Source organism: Babylonia areolata, chromosome 21, assembly GCF_041734735.1.
Source record: "Babylonia areolata isolate BAREFJ2019XMU chromosome 21, ASM4173473v1, whole genome shotgun sequence".
NCBI classification, from domain to species: Eukaryota; Metazoa; Mollusca; class Gastropoda; order Neogastropoda; family Buccinidae; genus Babylonia; species Babylonia areolata.
The window spans coordinates 31,922,543-31,941,712 of record NC_134896.1 but is presented as its reverse complement, the minus strand read 5'-3'; the positions used below and the strand labels follow the sequence as shown (position 1 = coordinate 31,941,712).

General features: G+C 42.1%; 1 protein-coding gene across 1 annotated transcript in view; it reads right to left on the bottom strand.

The window, feature by feature from the left end:
- LOC143295681 (uncharacterized) overlaps nucleotides 1-19,170 on the bottom strand; it is a 42,472-nt gene that overhangs the window by 8,143 nt on the left and 15,159 nt on the right. Inside the window, exons 12-20 of the mRNA XM_076607299.1 lie at nucleotides 17,276-17,371; nucleotides 15,647-15,726; nucleotides 13,457-13,540; nucleotides 12,157-12,282; nucleotides 8,837-8,923; nucleotides 6,231-6,397; nucleotides 2,977-3,103; nucleotides 1,041-1,187; nucleotides 147-281 (exon numbers count right to left, since the gene is read on the bottom strand). Coding sequence (XP_076463414.1) covers nucleotides 147-281; nucleotides 1,041-1,187; nucleotides 2,977-3,103; nucleotides 6,231-6,397; nucleotides 8,837-8,923; nucleotides 12,157-12,282; nucleotides 13,457-13,540; nucleotides 15,647-15,726; nucleotides 17,276-17,371 — 1,049 coding nt within the window. The remainder of the gene's footprint in view (nucleotides 1-146; nucleotides 282-1,040; nucleotides 1,188-2,976; nucleotides 3,104-6,230; nucleotides 6,398-8,836; nucleotides 8,924-12,156; nucleotides 12,283-13,456; nucleotides 13,541-15,646; nucleotides 15,727-17,275; nucleotides 17,372-19,170) is intronic.

Below are 19,170 nucleotides of genomic sequence, written 5' to 3'. Positions count from 1 at the left end.
TGAAGTGGGCATCACACGGAGAGCTGCGAAGGCCTTGTCTCTCTCGTTTTATTTCTCTCTTGTTTCATTTGTGCTGCACAGCACACACAAGCACACGCACATGTGCACACACACACGCACACGTACACACACACACACACACTTACCTTTGAAGAGAACACGTAGAGGGAAACGTTGCTGTTGTACTTGAACTGCAGCGTGTCGCCAACCATGACGAACATGGGCTGGAAGGGGGCTGCCTCCACTGACCAGAAGCCTCGGTGCTCTCCGATGATATATGTCTGAAAGGGACACCACCGGTGCGTGCGTGCGTGTGTGTGTATGTGTGTGTGCGTGCGTGCGTGTGTGTGTGTGTGTGTGTATGTGTGTGTGTGTGTGTGTGTGTGTGTGTGTGTGTGTGTGTGTGTGTGTGTGTGTGTGTGTGTGTGTGTGTGTGTGTGTATGTGTGTGTGTGTGTGTGTGTGTGTGTGTGTGTGTGTGTGTGTGTGTGTGCTCATGCGCGTCTGTGTGTGTTTTCTTCAGTTTAACGTCTATACACATATCGTGATTTTAGACAACAAAAAGGGGGGGAAAAAAAAAGAAAAAAAGGTCCATGTACAAAGGAGCCAGAACCTAGAACAAAGTAAGCTGTAAACTTGATTAAATCAAATGTCCATCTGGACTGCAAAGCAAACTTTCAAAAATTTTCAACAATACAAAAAAATTTAATTACCAACAAGATCTTTAAACAATTTTTCTGAAAATCTACGTAAAAACCACTTTAAGGCCTCACATTCAAAGAGTGCATGCATATTTGAGACTGTCTTCCACAGTAGGATGTAACATCTTGGCTATATTTAGTTTTAAAAGCATTTAGTTTTAACCTGTAGTGTGTGTGTGCGTGTGTGTGTGTGTGTGTGTGTACGTGCGCTCGTGTGTGTGAGTGTGTGTGCATGTGTACACATGCATGCATGTGAGTATGCAGGTGCATGCTTCCATGTTGCTCAAGAGTAAATATCAAGACCGATATCTTCTGACAAAAAGTTTAACCAATCACCCACCTTGGGCTCCATACACAGGTGGTCTTTGATGGGAGGCAGGTTGCCCGTTAGACCTGTGAGCGGCTGACCAGGTGTGGGAAGGACCTCCAACTTCATGCCGCCAGCTGACAGTTTCTCTAGCAGGTCTGCCGACACCTGTAAGCGGCTCTGTAATTTAAAAAAAAAAAAAGTGCACATCAGGACAGGGTCCGAGTGAGCAGAGATGATAAAAATGACACCCCCCCCCTCCCCCCCAAAGAAAGAACATCTAATTTAACATATACTTACTGTTACCCACTGGTGAAGACTCCAGCTGGAGTTTGAATCCTGTCCTGTGCAAATAATTACTCTGTTCATGTAGAGAAATAAAAAATATGCACTGCTAATGACATCCCAAAGTACTATTACCTCCATTTTGCCCATTTATGCTCTGTGTGTGCATGTGCTCAGCTCTGTGAAAGGGTACCATGAAAGAAAACAGTTCAGAGAGACATGACTCTTTTTTATTTTAATTCTGGAACCATAATAAAAGTTTTTGAAACTTTCTTTTTTCTCTTTTCTTTTTTGACGAGCACAAGTGCTTGACTGGTGAAGAAAAGAGCTGGAAGAGGAAAATCTCCATTGAAGCAATAGAAGAAAACAACAGCAAACAACCAAAGGACTGACAACATTGCAGAATGGAAGGGAAAGCCATCCACAGAGATCCAGGCTTTGACACACGACAGACATTCCTGGAGGAATCTTGAGGAAGGTGGCAGAATGGTTAAGATGCTCATCTGCCAATACACAGTCTGTGAGGATCTGGGTTTGAATCCTGCTCTCACCCTTTCTCCCAAGTTTGACTGGAAATCAAACTGAGCGTCTAGTCATTCGAATGAGACAATTAACCGAGGTCCTGTGTGCAGCATACACTTGGAGCACTGAAAACGAACCCATGACAACAAGAGTGTTGTCCTCTGGCAAAACTGTAGAAGAAATCCACTCTGATAGGTACACAAACATACATATATGCATGCACTCATGGCATGACTAAACACATTGGGTTATGCTGCTGGTCAGGCATCTACCTAGCAGATGTGGTGTAGGTAGCATATATGGATTTTTCCAAACACAGTGATGCCTCCTTCAGAAACTGAAACTGAAACTGGAGGAATCTGTGCGGCACCCCAGTTACTGTTCACAAAGTTGAGGGAGAAGAAGAAGATGGTTAACAGAAAGAAAACGAACTAATCTCCTGCAGCATATGTTCCAGACATTCCCACCAGTCTAAGTGGAAAAAAAGCTACAGTGAAAAGACATGGTTAGATATTCTGTAACTAACTGAAGACAGGCCCAACTCCTTCACGTTCATCACAATCTGCACAGGACTCATGGCTTCAACACACGCTTCACCTAAAATTTCCCAATCAGATTGATAAAGATGTTTTGTATTGTTTTCCTGACTGATCGATATGAATACTTATATAGCATCTGTCCTTGATCAGAGACCAAACTCAATGCAGTTTACAAACTCACAGTCACTTACACAACCTGGGTAGAGCCAAATGAGAGCTGCCTTTACATGCTCGTCATTCATTTCCTGTGTCAGGCTTCAGTTTCCTCCCCTCTCTCTCACGCACCCACATACACACACACAGACACTCACACACACATCTCCCGTGTCAGGCTTTAGTCTTTCTCTCTCTCAGGCCGCCCCCCATGCCCCCTCCCCCAACACACTCACATACTCACTCATACACAAACACACACACATACTCAAACATTCACACACACACACTCACACACAAAAAGACACACACACACTCACACACAAAAAGACACACACACACTCACACACACACACACACACACCGACACACACACACACACTCACACACTCACTCACTCACACAAACACACACACTCCCACACACACACACACATTCACAAACATTCACACACACACATGTATACTGACGTCGGCAATGTAGGTGGCAGGGCGGTGCTGATCCGGCTTCAGCTTGATGCTGAACACCAGGTCGTCCCCGTCCCTCACGCTCACATCCAACTCTCGCCTGTGCTCCTTCGCCCCATGCACCTCAATGCTGCCACAGCCACACCATCCCTTCAAGCTCTGAACACCTTTTTTTTTCTTTCTTTTCTTGTGCCCCAGAATTGGGGCATTTTATTTTCTATATATTCTGCAATGATGAATGATGCTAGGGTGATGAAGGTACAAAATACAGAATATTTCATCATCTCAGCAAGAGAAATTCGTGTGTGGTGTATGCTGCATAAACAATGCAGGAGAATCACAGTCAATCAACTGAAGATGCTGCTACTGGGATTTATCTAGGTCTGGGACTGCTTGACAAGGCAGGCTGTGCTCTCATAATGTATCCCCACATCAACCAGACTGATGGACACTTGCGGTTTTGGTCAGGAAATTTGAACAACACTGCCAAAGGATGTATTTGTAAAGTGGATGACTCTCAACTGTGCAGTCCCAGTCTTCCCATTTGAGCCCACAGCACACTCAACTGTGGGTAGGAGCCAGCTACAGGCCGAACCCCCCCCAACTCTGATGGGGTGGTTGGAACCTGTGTCCTCCCAGTTGTAAGCCCACAACACTAACCACTTTGCCAAGGCAGGCAGCAGCTGTGATGACTTACTGGTTTATGTCTTTCACTTCATCTCTTTTTTTCCCCTTGCATCAAATAAGATATTTTCTCTTGAACATCACCACCACCATAACTGTTCATTTCTACACACTACACACCACATCACTATATACAGCACAATGATAACTCATGACACACTTTAGCAATTTCCCATGCAATATGGCAACAATTTCGAAAGTTTTTTCCAACAAATATAAACAACTCAGAAACATAAATATTGAGTAAATCATAGAACATGACACCTCAGTTTTCCAGTCATAGAACATACTGACAGTCACCATCCCTGCATCTCAGGGAACATCAGAGAACTACAATAAACCAACTGACCCAAGGATGGTTTTTACAATGCCCATCCCTTTCAGGATAGATTACAAACCAGCTACAATGTGCTTAATGTCATAAAAAAAACTCTGCACCCACACACCTTTATGACTTACTTTTGATCTGTACTCCTTCTTTATGTTTGGCTGCTGAATATTCTTTACAGAATAAAAAAAAAAATCCTTTCTCTTTCTAATATCTTGACCCAGTAACATGTAACGAACTGCCCTTCTCAGTATGTCACACGGATTCCTCACTTCAGTTTAAAAATTGTCTTTAAATGCACCTCCTGTTCTGCCTACCTTTTTTTTTTTCGACTAATGTCCTTGGACTTCTCCTGGCTGTGTGTGTGTGTGCATGCGGGTGTGTTTGTTTGCCTGTTTGTGTGTGCACACGTTTGTTCATGTATAGTGTACTTGATACAAGTAAGTTTATGAATGTATAGATTTTTAACTGTAAACGCCATGAGCTCCCGGACTACGTGTGAGCATCAATCAGCATTATCATTATTACTATCACAATCATCACCAATTCTCTGTAACCACAGGCATAATGACAGAATACCAACAACTTACTAATACTTTTACAAAAACAGAAGAAGAAAGGGGAAAAAAAGGGGGAAAAAAAACAGGAAACAATATGATGTATTTACTTCATCTCTTTTTCATCTCTTCACATCAGCTCACCATCATTCCAGCTGTCCATATCAATATCCCTACATGTAATCATGAGCCACAGAATTTATGAAGATATGAAGAGTTTTGAAAAACACAAGCCAAACAGAATTTTCTTTTCCTGAAGCAACTTAAACTAACTGTAAAAAGATTCATCAGGACTATTTTTGTTAAGTGTCTTGACTCGTCTACCCCCCCCCCCTCCCCAACAGCAAAACACATGTATGAAAACAATATGGGTACTTGAATTTGCTTTTTCTTGTCTGAAAAATCAAAACGTTACTGGTCTCATCTCTCTTCAAAAGGAATTATTTAATCCTGGCAAAAGCTGTTACATTTAAAGCTGGATATGGAACAGAAATGGACATGTATTCTCCAGCTGAATATGGAACAGAAATGGACATGTACTCTACAGCTGAATATGGAACAGAAATGGACATGTATTCTACAGTTCAATATGTCAAGGTAATCCTGGCAAAAACTGTTATTTAAAGCTGGACATGTATTCTACAGTTCAATATGTGAAGATAATCCTGACAAAAACTGTTACATTTAAAGCTGGATATGGAACAGAAACGGACATGTATTCTACAGTTCAATATGTGAAGGTAATCCTGACAAAAACTGTTACATTTAAAGCTGGATATGGAACAGAAACGGACATGTATTCTACAGTTCAATATGTGAAGATAATCCTGACAAAAACTGTTACATTTAAAGCTGGATATGGAACAGAAACGGACATGTATTCTACAGTTCAATATGTGAAGGTAATCCTGGCAGAAACTGTTACATTTAAAGCTGGATATGGAACAGAAATGGACATGTATTCTACAGTTCAATATGTGAAGCTAATCCTGGCAAAAACTGTTACATTTAAAGCTGGATATGGAACAGAAATGGACATGTATTCTACAGTTCAATATGTGAAGCTAATCCTGGCAAAAACTGTTACATTTAAAGCTGGATATGGAACAGAAATGGACATGTATTCTACAGTTCAATACGTGAAGCTCCAAAGCACCCTGTTTCAAGCCAAACTTTGCAGAACACAGTAAAAAAACAAACAAAAAACAACACACACAAAAAAGTCCCAAACAAATATCACACAAATACCAAAGTGTATTTGTACGCATGTGCCAGCATTTGAGCATACTGTGCACATGTACATTTGTGCCTGTGTGTAATAACAATCTGAAGAAGTTAACTACATCTTAAATAGTCTTCAACATTCATTAATTGCCTTGCCTTCTTTATATATTTCTATTTTTCATTTTATTCTACTTTATTTGCATATTCATTTGGTTTATTTCATAGCATTTGATCTCAATGTTACGCACATACACATGAATGCACATATATATTTGTCTTTTCCTGCAGTATTTGGTAGGCTCTCTGGGCCTAAACAGTACGCTGGGTTTCCGCATTGGTCAGGCAAGCCCTCCCCCCAACGCTGCACTCCCCACATCCCATCTTTTTCGCACAAGGATCAAACAACATGCTTTGACCCCTCCTTCAAAGCTAAAACTGCATGTGTGTATCCCACAAGCCCCCACCTGTACTGCAGGAGTTTGCTCCCCTGCAGGAGAAACACGGCCTGACCAGAAGGGGGCACCGTTTTCTCCAGTCCGGAAGTTGTGGGTTTCCCGTCGGGTGTCATTTCCACGAAGTAGCATGCCGTGCTGCTGGCTTCCTTGCAGTAAACTGACCCCGGCACCGTCACCTGTGGCGACACATGGCGTATTGTTTGTGTTGTATATCACAGCAACGGCACCTGGTGGGTAAAGGGTGGTGATATTTACGATCTCCAAGGTCAGCATATGTGCAGACCTGCTAGTGCCTGAACCCCCTTTGTGTGTATACACAAGCAGAAGATCAAATACGCATGTTAAAGATCCTGTAATCCATATCAGCGTTTGGTGGGTTATGGAAACAAGAACATACCCAGCATACACCCCCCCGAAAGCGGAGTATGGCTGTCTACATGGCGGGGTAAAAACGGTCATACACGTAAAAACCCACTTGTGTACATATGAGTGAACGTGGGAGTTGCAGCTCACGAACACAGAAGAAGTTTGTGTTGTATTGTACTGCACTGTGCTTTTTTGCCTCAAGGCCTGACTAAGCACGTTGAGTTACACTGCTGGTCAGGCATCTGTTTAGCAGATGTGGTGTAGCGTATATAGATTTGTCTGAGCGCAGTGATACCTCCTTGAGTGACTGAACTGAACTGAACGGTATCGTGCTTGGCTGATAGAGTAGGGGTCTAACGTGGGCAAGGCAATTTCCACTGTGATCAAATTCTAGCCCAGATATAGTCGGGACGGCGATTGCCTCCTCTGCTGTTCTGATGGTCATAGTCAGACATGACTGACTATCCATGCATTGTGTTATATTGTACCATGTTGTACTGTACTGTATTGTGTTCTATTACTTTTTTGTCACACAACAGATTTCTCTGTGTAGAATTCTGGCTGTTCTCCTCAGAGACAACATGTCACCACTGTGCGCAACATATATATACATAAAATTATATATTCCCCCCCCCCTTTATTCTGTCTGCAGATGTATTTGTTTTACTATCAAAATAGAATTCTCTGCAGAATTTTGTCAGGGAAACCCTTTGCTTGTCTTGGGTTCTTTAATGTGCGCAAAGTGCTTGCTGCACATGGGCCTCAGTTTATTGTCTCATCCAACAGACTAGCACCCTGACCACCACTCAAGGTCTTGTGGGGGGGGGAGTAAATATCCTGGTCTGTAAACAGGACTTGAACCTGTGGACACTCGCTTCCTAGTTGGGCGCTTTACCACTAGGCCATCGCTCCACTATAGTGCCTGGACGCTCATGAAGGAGAACAGAAACAAAAACAAACCAATCTGTGATTCACATCTAACAACTCTAAATGGTGTGAATGTGTATCTATTAAAAAAAAAAAAAAAAAAAAAACAGAAAAGAAAAAAAAAAAAAAAGAAGAGTGGTTATCACCTGCTCATAAATACATGCATGCACACTTTCCCTCTCATACACTCACACACTTATAAGAACATTAGTGTGTGTAAGGATGTGTGTTTGTGAGCATGCAAGCTATAAGAGTATGTTTACACACTGGGCATGCTGTCTGTGTGTGCTTGAGCATGTGCTTGCGTGCATACATGGGCATGTTAATCATGCGCATAAGTTTGCACAAAAACACACAGTTCACAAATGAGTAAAAAAAAAAAAACCCATAAAAAATCACTGACCATTGATCAAAGCATGTCTTACTTATTCCTGTCTTTACAGGGGTCAATGTTTTCCCCCCGTTTTTCCATTTATTTATTCTGATTTCTTATTTTTCATATTCTAATATTGTATTTGCGTTTCATTCAAGCATGTACCTGCACTTATATGTATATGCATATGTTTAAAAAATTCTTCTGTATATGTGCTGGTAAATCTTCTTCTTCGTTCAAGGGGTGCAACTCCCATGTTCACTCGTATGCACATGAGTGGGCTTTTACATGTATGACTGTTTTCACCCCACCATGTAGGCAGCCGTACTCTGTTTGCGGGTGTGTACTGGTATATGATTTCCAATTCATGATAGTACCCTTGATGTACCATCCCCCCATCCCCCTGATATTCCTTGTGAGCCTGGTACACTTGGTAATAAAGACACATTCTGTTCTATATTCTATTCTTCTTCTTCTTCTGCGTTCACTCGTATGCACACGAGTGGGCTTTTACGTGTATCACCGTTTTTACCCCGCCATGTAGGCAGCCATACTCCGTTTTCGGGGGTGTGCATGCTGGGTATGTTCTTGTTTCCATAACCCACCGAACGCTGACATGGATTACAGGATCTTTAACGTGCGTATTTGATCTGCTTGCATATACACACGAAGGGGGTTCAGGCACTAGCAGGTCTGCACATATGTTGACCTGGGAGATCGTAAAAATCTCCACCCTTTACCCACCAGGCGCCGTCACCGTGATTTGAACCCGGGACCCTCAGAACGAAAGCCCAACGCTTTAACCATTCGGCTATGGCGCCCGTCAATATATTCTATTCATATTACTATGAAAATTGGAACTAAAAAAAAAAAAATGCCCAGAAAAGAAAAAGAAAAGAAAAACAAGAGGCAGGGATGAGACAGACAGACAGATGGGTGTCTGACCTACCATGCCAATCATGGTGGAGGTGTTGGTGTAAGCCACCAGCTGTAGTCTGCCCTGCCACAGCTGCAGCACCAGCTTGCTGCTCAAGTCCTGTAACAGACACGCCAGCTTTGTTTCATGATAATAATGAAATGATGATTTAATGCAAAAAGCCCCTTTCCACGTAATAAATGCTCAACTGCGCTGTACAATGAAAGAACTGACGTTTAAAACATGCATTTAAACAATAAACTGAAAACCAACGAAACGCTCAAGCACAAATTCATCATACACACACACAAAATAATCATAGACTACACAACACTCATTATATTTATATAATAAATAACAACACCTAAATCATGCACATATCATATCACAATACTTAAAAACCATATCACAACACTTGAAACTACACCCAATATCATAATACATGAAAACAACACCACAATACTGAAAATCCACTTCTAACTCTTAAAGCCAGTCACACACATCACAATACACTATTAAAGTACAAAATTTAAAAAGTCACACCCCTCCACCTTCCCCACAACACACCATACACAGAAAGCAGAAACAAGCACTCATTCACACACATCAAGAGAGGCAAACTTGATAAAGGTGTGTCTTTAAATAATTTTTCAATGTTGAAAAACACTGAGTTTTTCTGAGGGACGGAGGGAAGTAGGTTCCAGACTGTGGGGCTAAAGACTGAAAAAGATTTTTTGCCCAAGATCTCAAGAGAGAACTGAGGAAATTTCAACAGAGATGTGTCAAAAGAGTGTTGCGATCTAGAAGGATCTTATATATATTATATGGAGATATGTAAGACATAGTGGCATACTGTTGTGATAGAGGCACTGAAAGCAGAGAAAAGTAATTTTGTATTGAATTCTTTCCTTCACAGGAAGCCAGTGAAGTGTTCTGAGCAGTGATGTCACACTCTTGCGCCTGGGTTTACAGAGCATGAGTTGAGCTGCAAGATTCTGAATGCATTGAAGTTTACTTTGTTTGTTATCAGGGAGACCAACTAGGACAGAGTTACAGCAGTCAATCCAGATTGTATTAAAGAGACAGCGAGTTTATTGGCAGCAGCAGTGGAAAGGAAGGAGCAAATGTTGATTAACCCATGTGACAGAACAGAGTGTGGCACGAGTGTTTGACATCAAAGGAGACGCAAAGGCTTCTTACAAACAGGGAGAAAGGTATGTCACAGCCAGAGATGGACATTGGAGCAGAAGTGACCTGGTTAATCTTTCATTTGGTGCTAACTGCAGTAAGCTCCGTCTTATCCTCATTCATCTTCAACTTGTTATCACTCATCCATTCACCCACATCCTCAATAGGAAATTTTCTATCTAAAATTACGTTTAAGTAACATACTTACCGTGACCCACTAGTGCAGACTCCGGCAGGGGTCTGACATTCCTGTCCTGTGCAAACTACTATCCGCCTATGTGGAGAAAACGAAAGTAGCCATGGCCGATAACTTCCCGGAAGTAGGTAACGTCCCCTTTGCCCCCCTGACTAGCATCCTCTTTTTATGGCAAATCGCCGCAAGCAGCGCAGTGTGCAGGGAGAACAGAAAGCGGGGAGGAATGGGAGGGTCTTAAATGTGGGTCACGGTAAGTATGTTACTTAAACGTAATTTTAGGCAGAAAATTTCCTTTTAATTACACATATTTAACCGTGACCCACTAGTGCAGAATGGCACGACAAGGTGGAGGGCTCATCTGTTCTATCGCCAGTGCGCTGCGATGGCCCGTTGTGTGACCACTGCAGAGGCAACGCCTCTTGAGCCATCATCCCTAAAGTGATAGACGTCCCTCAAGTAGAATTCAATGAAGGTAGAGTGTACTGTGTCGCCTAAGGATATTGGAGCGGGCAAAGAAGACTGAGGTCCGCAGCTGTATTGTGGGAGAGGTCTGTGGACCACAGCTGTGCTGATAAATGTAGTGCAAAGAAAATCGGGTCAGTGTGTTGAATCCACACTATATTGAGAGCCCTTCGAATCAAAGGAAGGGAAGGAAACACTTACCCTATAGGGTTGTCTCACTTGAGCGTGGGTGAGCGTCAATGCAAGGAGGTGCACATGTGGTTTGATCTGATGATTCCACATTGGTTGTGGGCCGATAGTGGAAGGGATATATGTGTTTGAAGGAAACTGTGGCACGAGACAGAGGTAGCCCACCATGTTGGGCTTGCCTTAGGCATGACAGCCAGATCTGTAGAGCTTCTCCATGTGAGCTGACAGGCAATGAGCGCTCCCCCCTGTTCTGTTGTTGCCAAAAAAACAGCACTGGCATGTTGCCTATGCATAGAATGGCGGACATTTGGCAACAAGAGACTTGAGGTCCCTGGTGTCCCTGGGACAGGGCTGTGTAATTGCCCAGGTAGGTACCATCATGAAGGGGCATACGGAAAGCTTGGTGGCTGCCGGAAAAAGAAGGCGCTAGTCAGGGGGGCAAATGGGAGGTTACCTACTTTTCAGGGGGGCAAATGGGAGGTTACCTACTTCCGGGAGGTTATCGGCTGTAGCTACTTTTGTTTTCTCTGCATAGGTGGATAGTAGTTTGCACAGGACAGGAATGTCAGACCCCTGCCGGAGTCTGCACTAGTGGATCACGGTTAAGTATGTGTCATTAAAGCAATTTTTCAAACTACAGGCAAGAGCTGGGAAATGTGTGGGACAGTAGAGTTGTGGGGCTGGGAATCATCTACAAAGAAATGGCATGAATGACCTGACTGACGAATGACAGCGCTGAGAGATCGCGTGTATGTAGCAAATAAAACTGGGCCCAAGACTGAACCCTGTGGCACTCCATACTTCAACACAGAAGGAGTGGATCATGACCAACGAGGACAGACTGGCTATGGCATGTTAAGTTAGATATGAACCTACCCTGGACCATTCCAGAGCAGCCAAAAGTGGTATGCAACTACTTTCACAATGTACACAACAGGACTTTTACGTGTATGACTGTTTTTACGCCCCCCCGCCTGCAAGCAGTCATACTCCGTTTCTTGGGGCCATCATCACCAACACATCATCCATCACCACCACCACCACAACATCCATCATCATCACCACCACCACCACCACCACATCATCATCACCATCACATCATCCACCAACACCACAACATCCATCATCATCATCACATCACCACCACCACATTATCCATCATCATCACCATCACATCATCCACCACCACCACAACATCCATCATCATCATTATAACCACATCATCCATCATGATCATCTCTACATCATCCATCATCATCATCATAACCACATCAACCATCATGATCATCATCACCATGGACACCAGGTGGGCCCTGACCTGCACGAGTCCCTCCACCAGACAGAAGCCCTGGTCCAGGTGCAACAAGCTGCGACTCAGGTTGTACACCACACCTGGGTCACCCTGCAGCTCCATGCTCTGAATGTTGGACTGAAGCCCAGTCACCTGACACACACACACACATACATATATTCATATATATGTACTGTGTTGCACTGCATTGTACTACATTGTATTGTATTGTATTGCATTGTATTCATTTTGTCAAAACAGATTTCTCTGTGTGAAATTCGGGCTGCTCTCCCAAAGGAGAGCATGTCGCTGTTGTTTTGTACTGTATTGCATTGCAATGTATTGTATTGCATTGCACTGTATTGTATTGTCTTACTCATTTTGTCACAACAGATTTCTCTGTGTGAAATTTGGGCTGCTCTCCTCGAGGACAGCGTGACGTTACACTGAGAGTGTCACCCATCTTTTTAAAATATTTTTTTCTGCTTGCAATTCTATTTGTTCTCCTCTTGAAGTGGATTTTTTTTTTTCAAAAGAATTTTGCCAGGGACAACCCTTCTGTTGCTGTGGGTTCTTTTACGAGCACTAAAAGCATGCTACACACAGGACCTGCTTTTTTTTTATCACCTTAACCAAATGACTAGCGTCCAGACCACCACTCAAGGTATAGTGGAGGGGGGAGAAACTACTGGCGACTGTGGGATTCGAACCAGTGCACTCATATTCTCTCGCTTCCTATGTGGACATGTTACCACTAGGCCAGCACTCCACTCAGTAAAACACACACACATGCACAAACACACATATATATACACACACACACACAAACACCCACACACACATACACACACACACATACATACACACACACACATGCACACACACACACACACACATACACACACACACACACACACACACAAACAAACCAGGGGAGAATCAAACACTCAAACCATTCAGCCACCACAGTCAAGGGGAAGACACCAGGTCCCAGAACAACTTCTTGTTGGTCATGTTAAATGTAGAAAGCACACCCCAAATCTCATCTGGCACATTTCTTATTGCAAACTCCAAGTTAATATGTATACTCAAAGTCACTCTGTGCTCACATCACTCAAACAGATGGTCACCTAACTGAATAACAGATGAAAAAAAAAAGAAGAAAAAAGAGATGAGAGTGAGAAAGTAGAACAAAGTATGAGAGAAAGAGTGAGAGATAGAGAGAGAGGAATAAGATAACAAGTCTGTGTAAAACTTTTTTTCATCTATATATCTATGTACAGTAAATACACGGACACACACATACATGACAAATGATTGTACCTACCAACACTTCATATTTCAGCCATTGTCCTTTGGTAAACTGAAACGCTCCAATTCCTTGTATGTCTCGGCCATCTCTCAAGATTGTCTGAAGAAAACAAAGCACTTTGTAACATGCAAACAAAATACATGCTTGCAAATACAACACAATACGATACAACACAGCAGAATACAATACAAAACCACTCTGTAAAACCCTCACAGGGAAAATTCTGTGTCTGTTCAAACACACATCAAGAATCGTAGCATTCAGATATAAATGCAAACACACACACACACACACACACAAAGAAAAAAGAAAAAAAATAACATCATAACAAATTACACCAAAAAATCATTATTATTTCCAAACATGAGTTTTCTCTCTTTCATGACAAATGCACACGCACACACCACATGTTCATTCAGCTGACTCTCTGATAGTATTTTTTACCCTGTGAAACTTGCTAATTTTATTTTTTTGTGTGTTTATCCATTCTCTAATTAATCAATCTATTTATTTATTTGTTTTGACTTCCCCATTATCCGTGTCAGTTCTGCAGCATTTCCAAACAGGCCACATATCCTTAAACATCTATACACATCAACAGATTGCAATTTCTTCTGTAAACTTGTCACACATGACATTTTCTTGAATATTGTAACAGCTACTCATGTCATTCATACAGCAAAAAGAATATATTTATTTTTTAGGAGGGTTGGGGGGGGCAGCTAAATATGCCTTTATACTATTTTATCATGAGAGTGGCTTATGTGATACTTTGCACTTTGAGGAGTGCATGTTTAAAATTTTTGTTTTAAACATAATATATAACAGTTGCAAGCGCAGTGGCAGAATCAGATAGGTCTTGGACTTCTGATTCAGTGGTCATTAGTGAACAGGGTTCGAGGCTCCGTTTTGCCATGGTGCTGTGTCCTTAACTCTTTCTGGACAAAGGAATGCTCACGCATTCCTACACAAAACGTATTCGGTTTCGGACGAAGGAATGGAATAGCATTCTCCGAAAGTAAAATTCCATCATGCACTGTACACGTGATTTTGTGATTAGCCAAGCAGAGTGCGCTATTCTGGGTCACTCCACAATCGAACAGTATGACTGGTTAGTCTGGGATGTGTGGCCTGTCTCGCACACACGCTGACAAAGTCACTGACCGGTCGTCTGCTTGCGTGCCAGCCTGTTAGCAAAGCGGCCTCTTCTCAGAATGTTGTGAAGCGAACAAGGCAGTAACGGCAATGTTTTAGGGTTGCTGAAGTACTTGAAATGCTACAAACTGAAGGGTCGGACATTGAAGAGGTGGATGATGACGAAGAAGAAAGCGAATTTAATGCAGAAAGCGAGCATGGGTATGGTGATTCGGGGTGAAAAATTGGCAGTATTTTCTACATATGGCAAAACTGTAAAAATAAGATGAGAAATTTGATTTTTTTTTTAATATGTAATAGCTCAACATGTAATAAACCAGTTCTGAAAGTTTCATTTTCTTACACAGTATTTTGTATTTTTTGTAATTTTTTTTCCAAACCCTTACAAATGGGCCGTCTGTGGGGAAAAGCAAGGGAGAAAACTTGTCGTCCCGAGTGAGTTAAGAAAGGCACTTTACGCAGAGTTTTCCTCATTCCGCCCAGACGTGAATGGGTACCAGACTTCAGTTAGTGGGGAGGGTAAAACAGCAGAAGGAGAGGATTGTGTTCCTATGCTGAGCCCTGGACATGTGGATATGAATCCACTGCCCCCATGGCTGCAAAAGGACATGGGACCTTTACCCTGTAATATAACAGTCACAATCTAGTGGCCACTTTCCTGTCAGAAGATGTCTGTCAATCCCTCTCATATTCTTTCAGTGGTTCTCCCACACATGCAGCCAAAACATTCCATGATGCTTGTCAAGGATTATACAGCTGGCGGGCAGGACATCAACACATTCAAACTGAATTCACTCTCACTTGAAGGTTAATAATAATCAATTCAACGAGATACACAAACTGAAAAAGTATTTCAACATGGAAAAACAAGATAATGTCCACACTTCCCATCACACACAAAGGCCTCAACCAAAACCTGGTAAACAATTCTTCTCCACTGTCGTCATAACATGACATCACACAGGAATTCCTCATTTCTGACATGAAAAAGAAACATGATTCGATGTATATAAAAGTAATTTCTTTGCTGACAATGTTTGAACTACTTACATACATCCCTTCTTCAAAGTTGCCTGACAGACCAATTTGTGGGTTGTCTGTTTTGACCTCCACTGTCTTCAAGAACTGAACTGCAAAATAATCAATGGACAAGTGAATAAAAATATAATGAGTGCCCAAGTGAAGAAAAATACGACGAATGCACAAATAAACAAAAAATATACTAAATGCACAATCCAAGAACAGTATAATGAATGCACAAGTAACAAAAAAAAAAAAAAAAAAAAAAAATCAATGCACAAATGAAGAAAGAAATCAAACTATAATAATCACAAACTGCAAGCTATAACATAATCACAAACTATAACAAGAAAAATGTTAAAAACAAACCAATGAATATAAATTTCACGTTATTACATACCCTTCTTTGAATTACTGTTACAAGAAACTCAAATAATGAAGATGAAAATAAAAAAAAATAAAAAAATCAATCAATCCATGAACACATTAAAATACCTTTGTGAAAACAAGCAATCGGGCTCTGAAAGATAAAAACAAACTTGCATGTGACATAAAACATGAAGCAAACTTGCAAGATGCAGTGAACTCTCACATATAAAACAACAGTCACAAACATTTCAGCATTCCTCCCAAGCATCCCCACCCCCAACACCTAAATCAGTATCCCCCCAACCCCCACAAAAGAAAAAAAGGTGCCACTTGTGCTTGCAATGTTTTCCTTTTATTTTATTTTATTTATTTTTTGCTGCCCCATCATCTGCACCATTTCAGTGGCATGACTCCCACACCGCTCATTTAGATTCCCCCATATACGGCCACACCCGGGTTCGTCCGTCAGTTTCAGCGTCGGCAGTCCGCAGGGAACCATCGATGTTAGGTCGCCTGGAGGCCACACACCAGAGGAGACCCTGCACTGCTGCTGAGTCACTTCGGTGGTGTTCAGTGGAGCCTGTTCTGATTTAACGTACTTAGGACACCACCTACTAAGCCCCCTACTAACGACAATAATGGCTTAGTAGCGGAGCCAGACTGATTGAGTGTCCCCTCCAGAGTTGGAGACCACCACCACGTCCCTCAAACAACAGCCCCCCATGAATCTGCCGACACCGATTTCCTTTTGTTTTGGTTAAAAACGTAGCCTACCCAAAGATCATCTCTATGGTAAAAGTATGTCATAATCTGGTTAAAATGTAAGTTCTGAAGTATGCCAAAATATAAAATCTGATTAAAACCTATAAAATGTGACAAACAGTGAAGAGTGGTAACTCTCCATTCATACGGAACAAATAGTAAAGAGTGGCAACTCTCTCCATTCACAAGGATGTTTGTTCATTTCCTATAAAATGTAAGTTTTGAAATATGTCATAATCTGTATAAAATCTAAGTTTCAAGTATGTCAAACTCTGGTTAAATTGTAAGTATTTAGTATGTCATAATCTGGTTAAAATTTTAAAAAAGTTGGAGTTTTATGATAAACACACACACACACACACAAACAGTCACACACACACACACAAAACCTGAACAAAAGTCTGGAACATGAGCTGCACATGGACAATGAACAGTACAATCTAACACGACAGTCTCCTCAAACAAAGAAAAAAATAATTGACCACAGCAAGGACTAATGACTGCTGAGTAAGACCGTGACAATTCTACCTGTGCCGATGTAGGGGATCTGCCTGGAGATGTCCACAGAAACCTGCAGAATGCTGCTCCTCTCCTTGGGCAAAGGTATCTTCAGGTCTGGTGCTCCTGCAGCCACGGGAATCAAGTCAGATCACACTGTTGGTATCCAACTGTCTATGCACGCATGCTCATGTGGACACGTGTGTGGGTTGTGACATTTTGTTCTCTGTGTGACATTCTGTTCTCTATGTGACTTTTTGTTTTCTATATTTCAATGATGATGAGTGATGACTGGGATAATAAGATGCAGCTATGGGGTTCCCTTTAGGTTTGGGACGACTTGACAAAACTGTATTCTCATAATTTATCCTGGCTGAAAAATACAGACACCTGTTGTGTAGGTCAGGAAATTTGATCAATACTTCCAGAGGCACATCGGTGAAGTGGATGACCTTTGAACGTGTGGTCCCAGTCTTCATATTTGAGCCCATAGCATGCTCAACTATGGGTAGGAGCCGGCCATGAGCATAAAAAATCCCACAAATAACCTCTGATGGGGCTCAAACCTGCATCCTCCCAGTCAGCAGTCCACAGCCCAAAGCATATCGGCACAGCAGTGAGCATGAAGAACTTTGTACTGTCGCATGTTGAAACACATGTCTAACTCTAACTGGACAAAAAGTAGTGGTTTTTTTTTTCATTATTGAAAAGAAGCAAAACTATCAGCCACCAGCACTCACCAAACCAAAACAATCATCATTTTAACCCCTTCTTCTTCTGCGTTCGTGGGCTTCAACTCCCACGTTCACTCGTATATACGCGAGTGGGCTTTAACGTGCATGCTGGGTATGTTCTTGTTTCCATAACCCAACGAACGCTGACATGGATTACAGGATCTTTAACGTGCGTATTTGATCTTATGCTTGCGCATACACACGAAGGGGGTTCAGGCCAGTGCCAGGTCTGCGCATATGTTGACCTGGGAGATTGTAAAAATCTCCACCCTTTACCCACAAGGTGCCGTCACCGTGATTCGAACCCGAGACCCTCAGATCGAAAGTCCAACGCTTTAACCATTCGGCTATGGCGCCCGTCATTTTTTTTTTTTTTAACCCCTAAACTGCTGAACCTTGATGTAATGAGATCAGTGTGGCGTGAATGTCAAGTGCAGTAGCTACTACTCTCTGTGTGCTTCTCACACCTTGATGTAATGAGATCAGTGTGGCGTGAATGTCAAGTGCAGTAGCTACTACTCTGTGTGCTTCTCACACCTTGATGTAATGAGATCAGTGTGACGTGAATGTCAAGTGCAGTAGCTACTACTCTCTGTGTGCTTCTCACACCTTGATGTAATGAGATCAGTGTGGCGTGAATGTCAAGTGCAGTAGCTACTACTCTCTGTGTGCTTCTCACACCTTGATGTAATGAGATCAGTGTGACGTGAATGTCAAGTGCAGTAGCTACTACTCTCTGTGTGCTTCTCACACCTTGATGTAATGAGATCAGTGTGGCGTGAATGTCAAGTGCAGTAGCTACTACTCTCTGTGTGCTTCTCACACCTTGATGTAATGAGATCAGTGTGGCGTGAATGTCAAGTGCAGTAGCTACTACTCTCTGTGTGCTTCTCACACCTTGATGTAATGAGATCAGTGTGGCGTGAATGTCAAGTGCAGTAGCTACTACTCTCTGTGTGCTTCTCAATGATGTGACTGACTCTTTTGATCAAAAGTAAACAATCCCAAGAGGAAGAAGTTCAAATAAAGAATGGTGGCTGTCACCATGTAAGCTCAATCTTCGCTCAGTGAAGTGACAGCCCTTCACTGATGAGATCACTTCTCAGCAGCAGTGAAAAGGTTTTTACATGTTATCTATCACAGCTCTTTATCATGACTGACAATCAAAGAATACACAAGAAAGCTGAATCA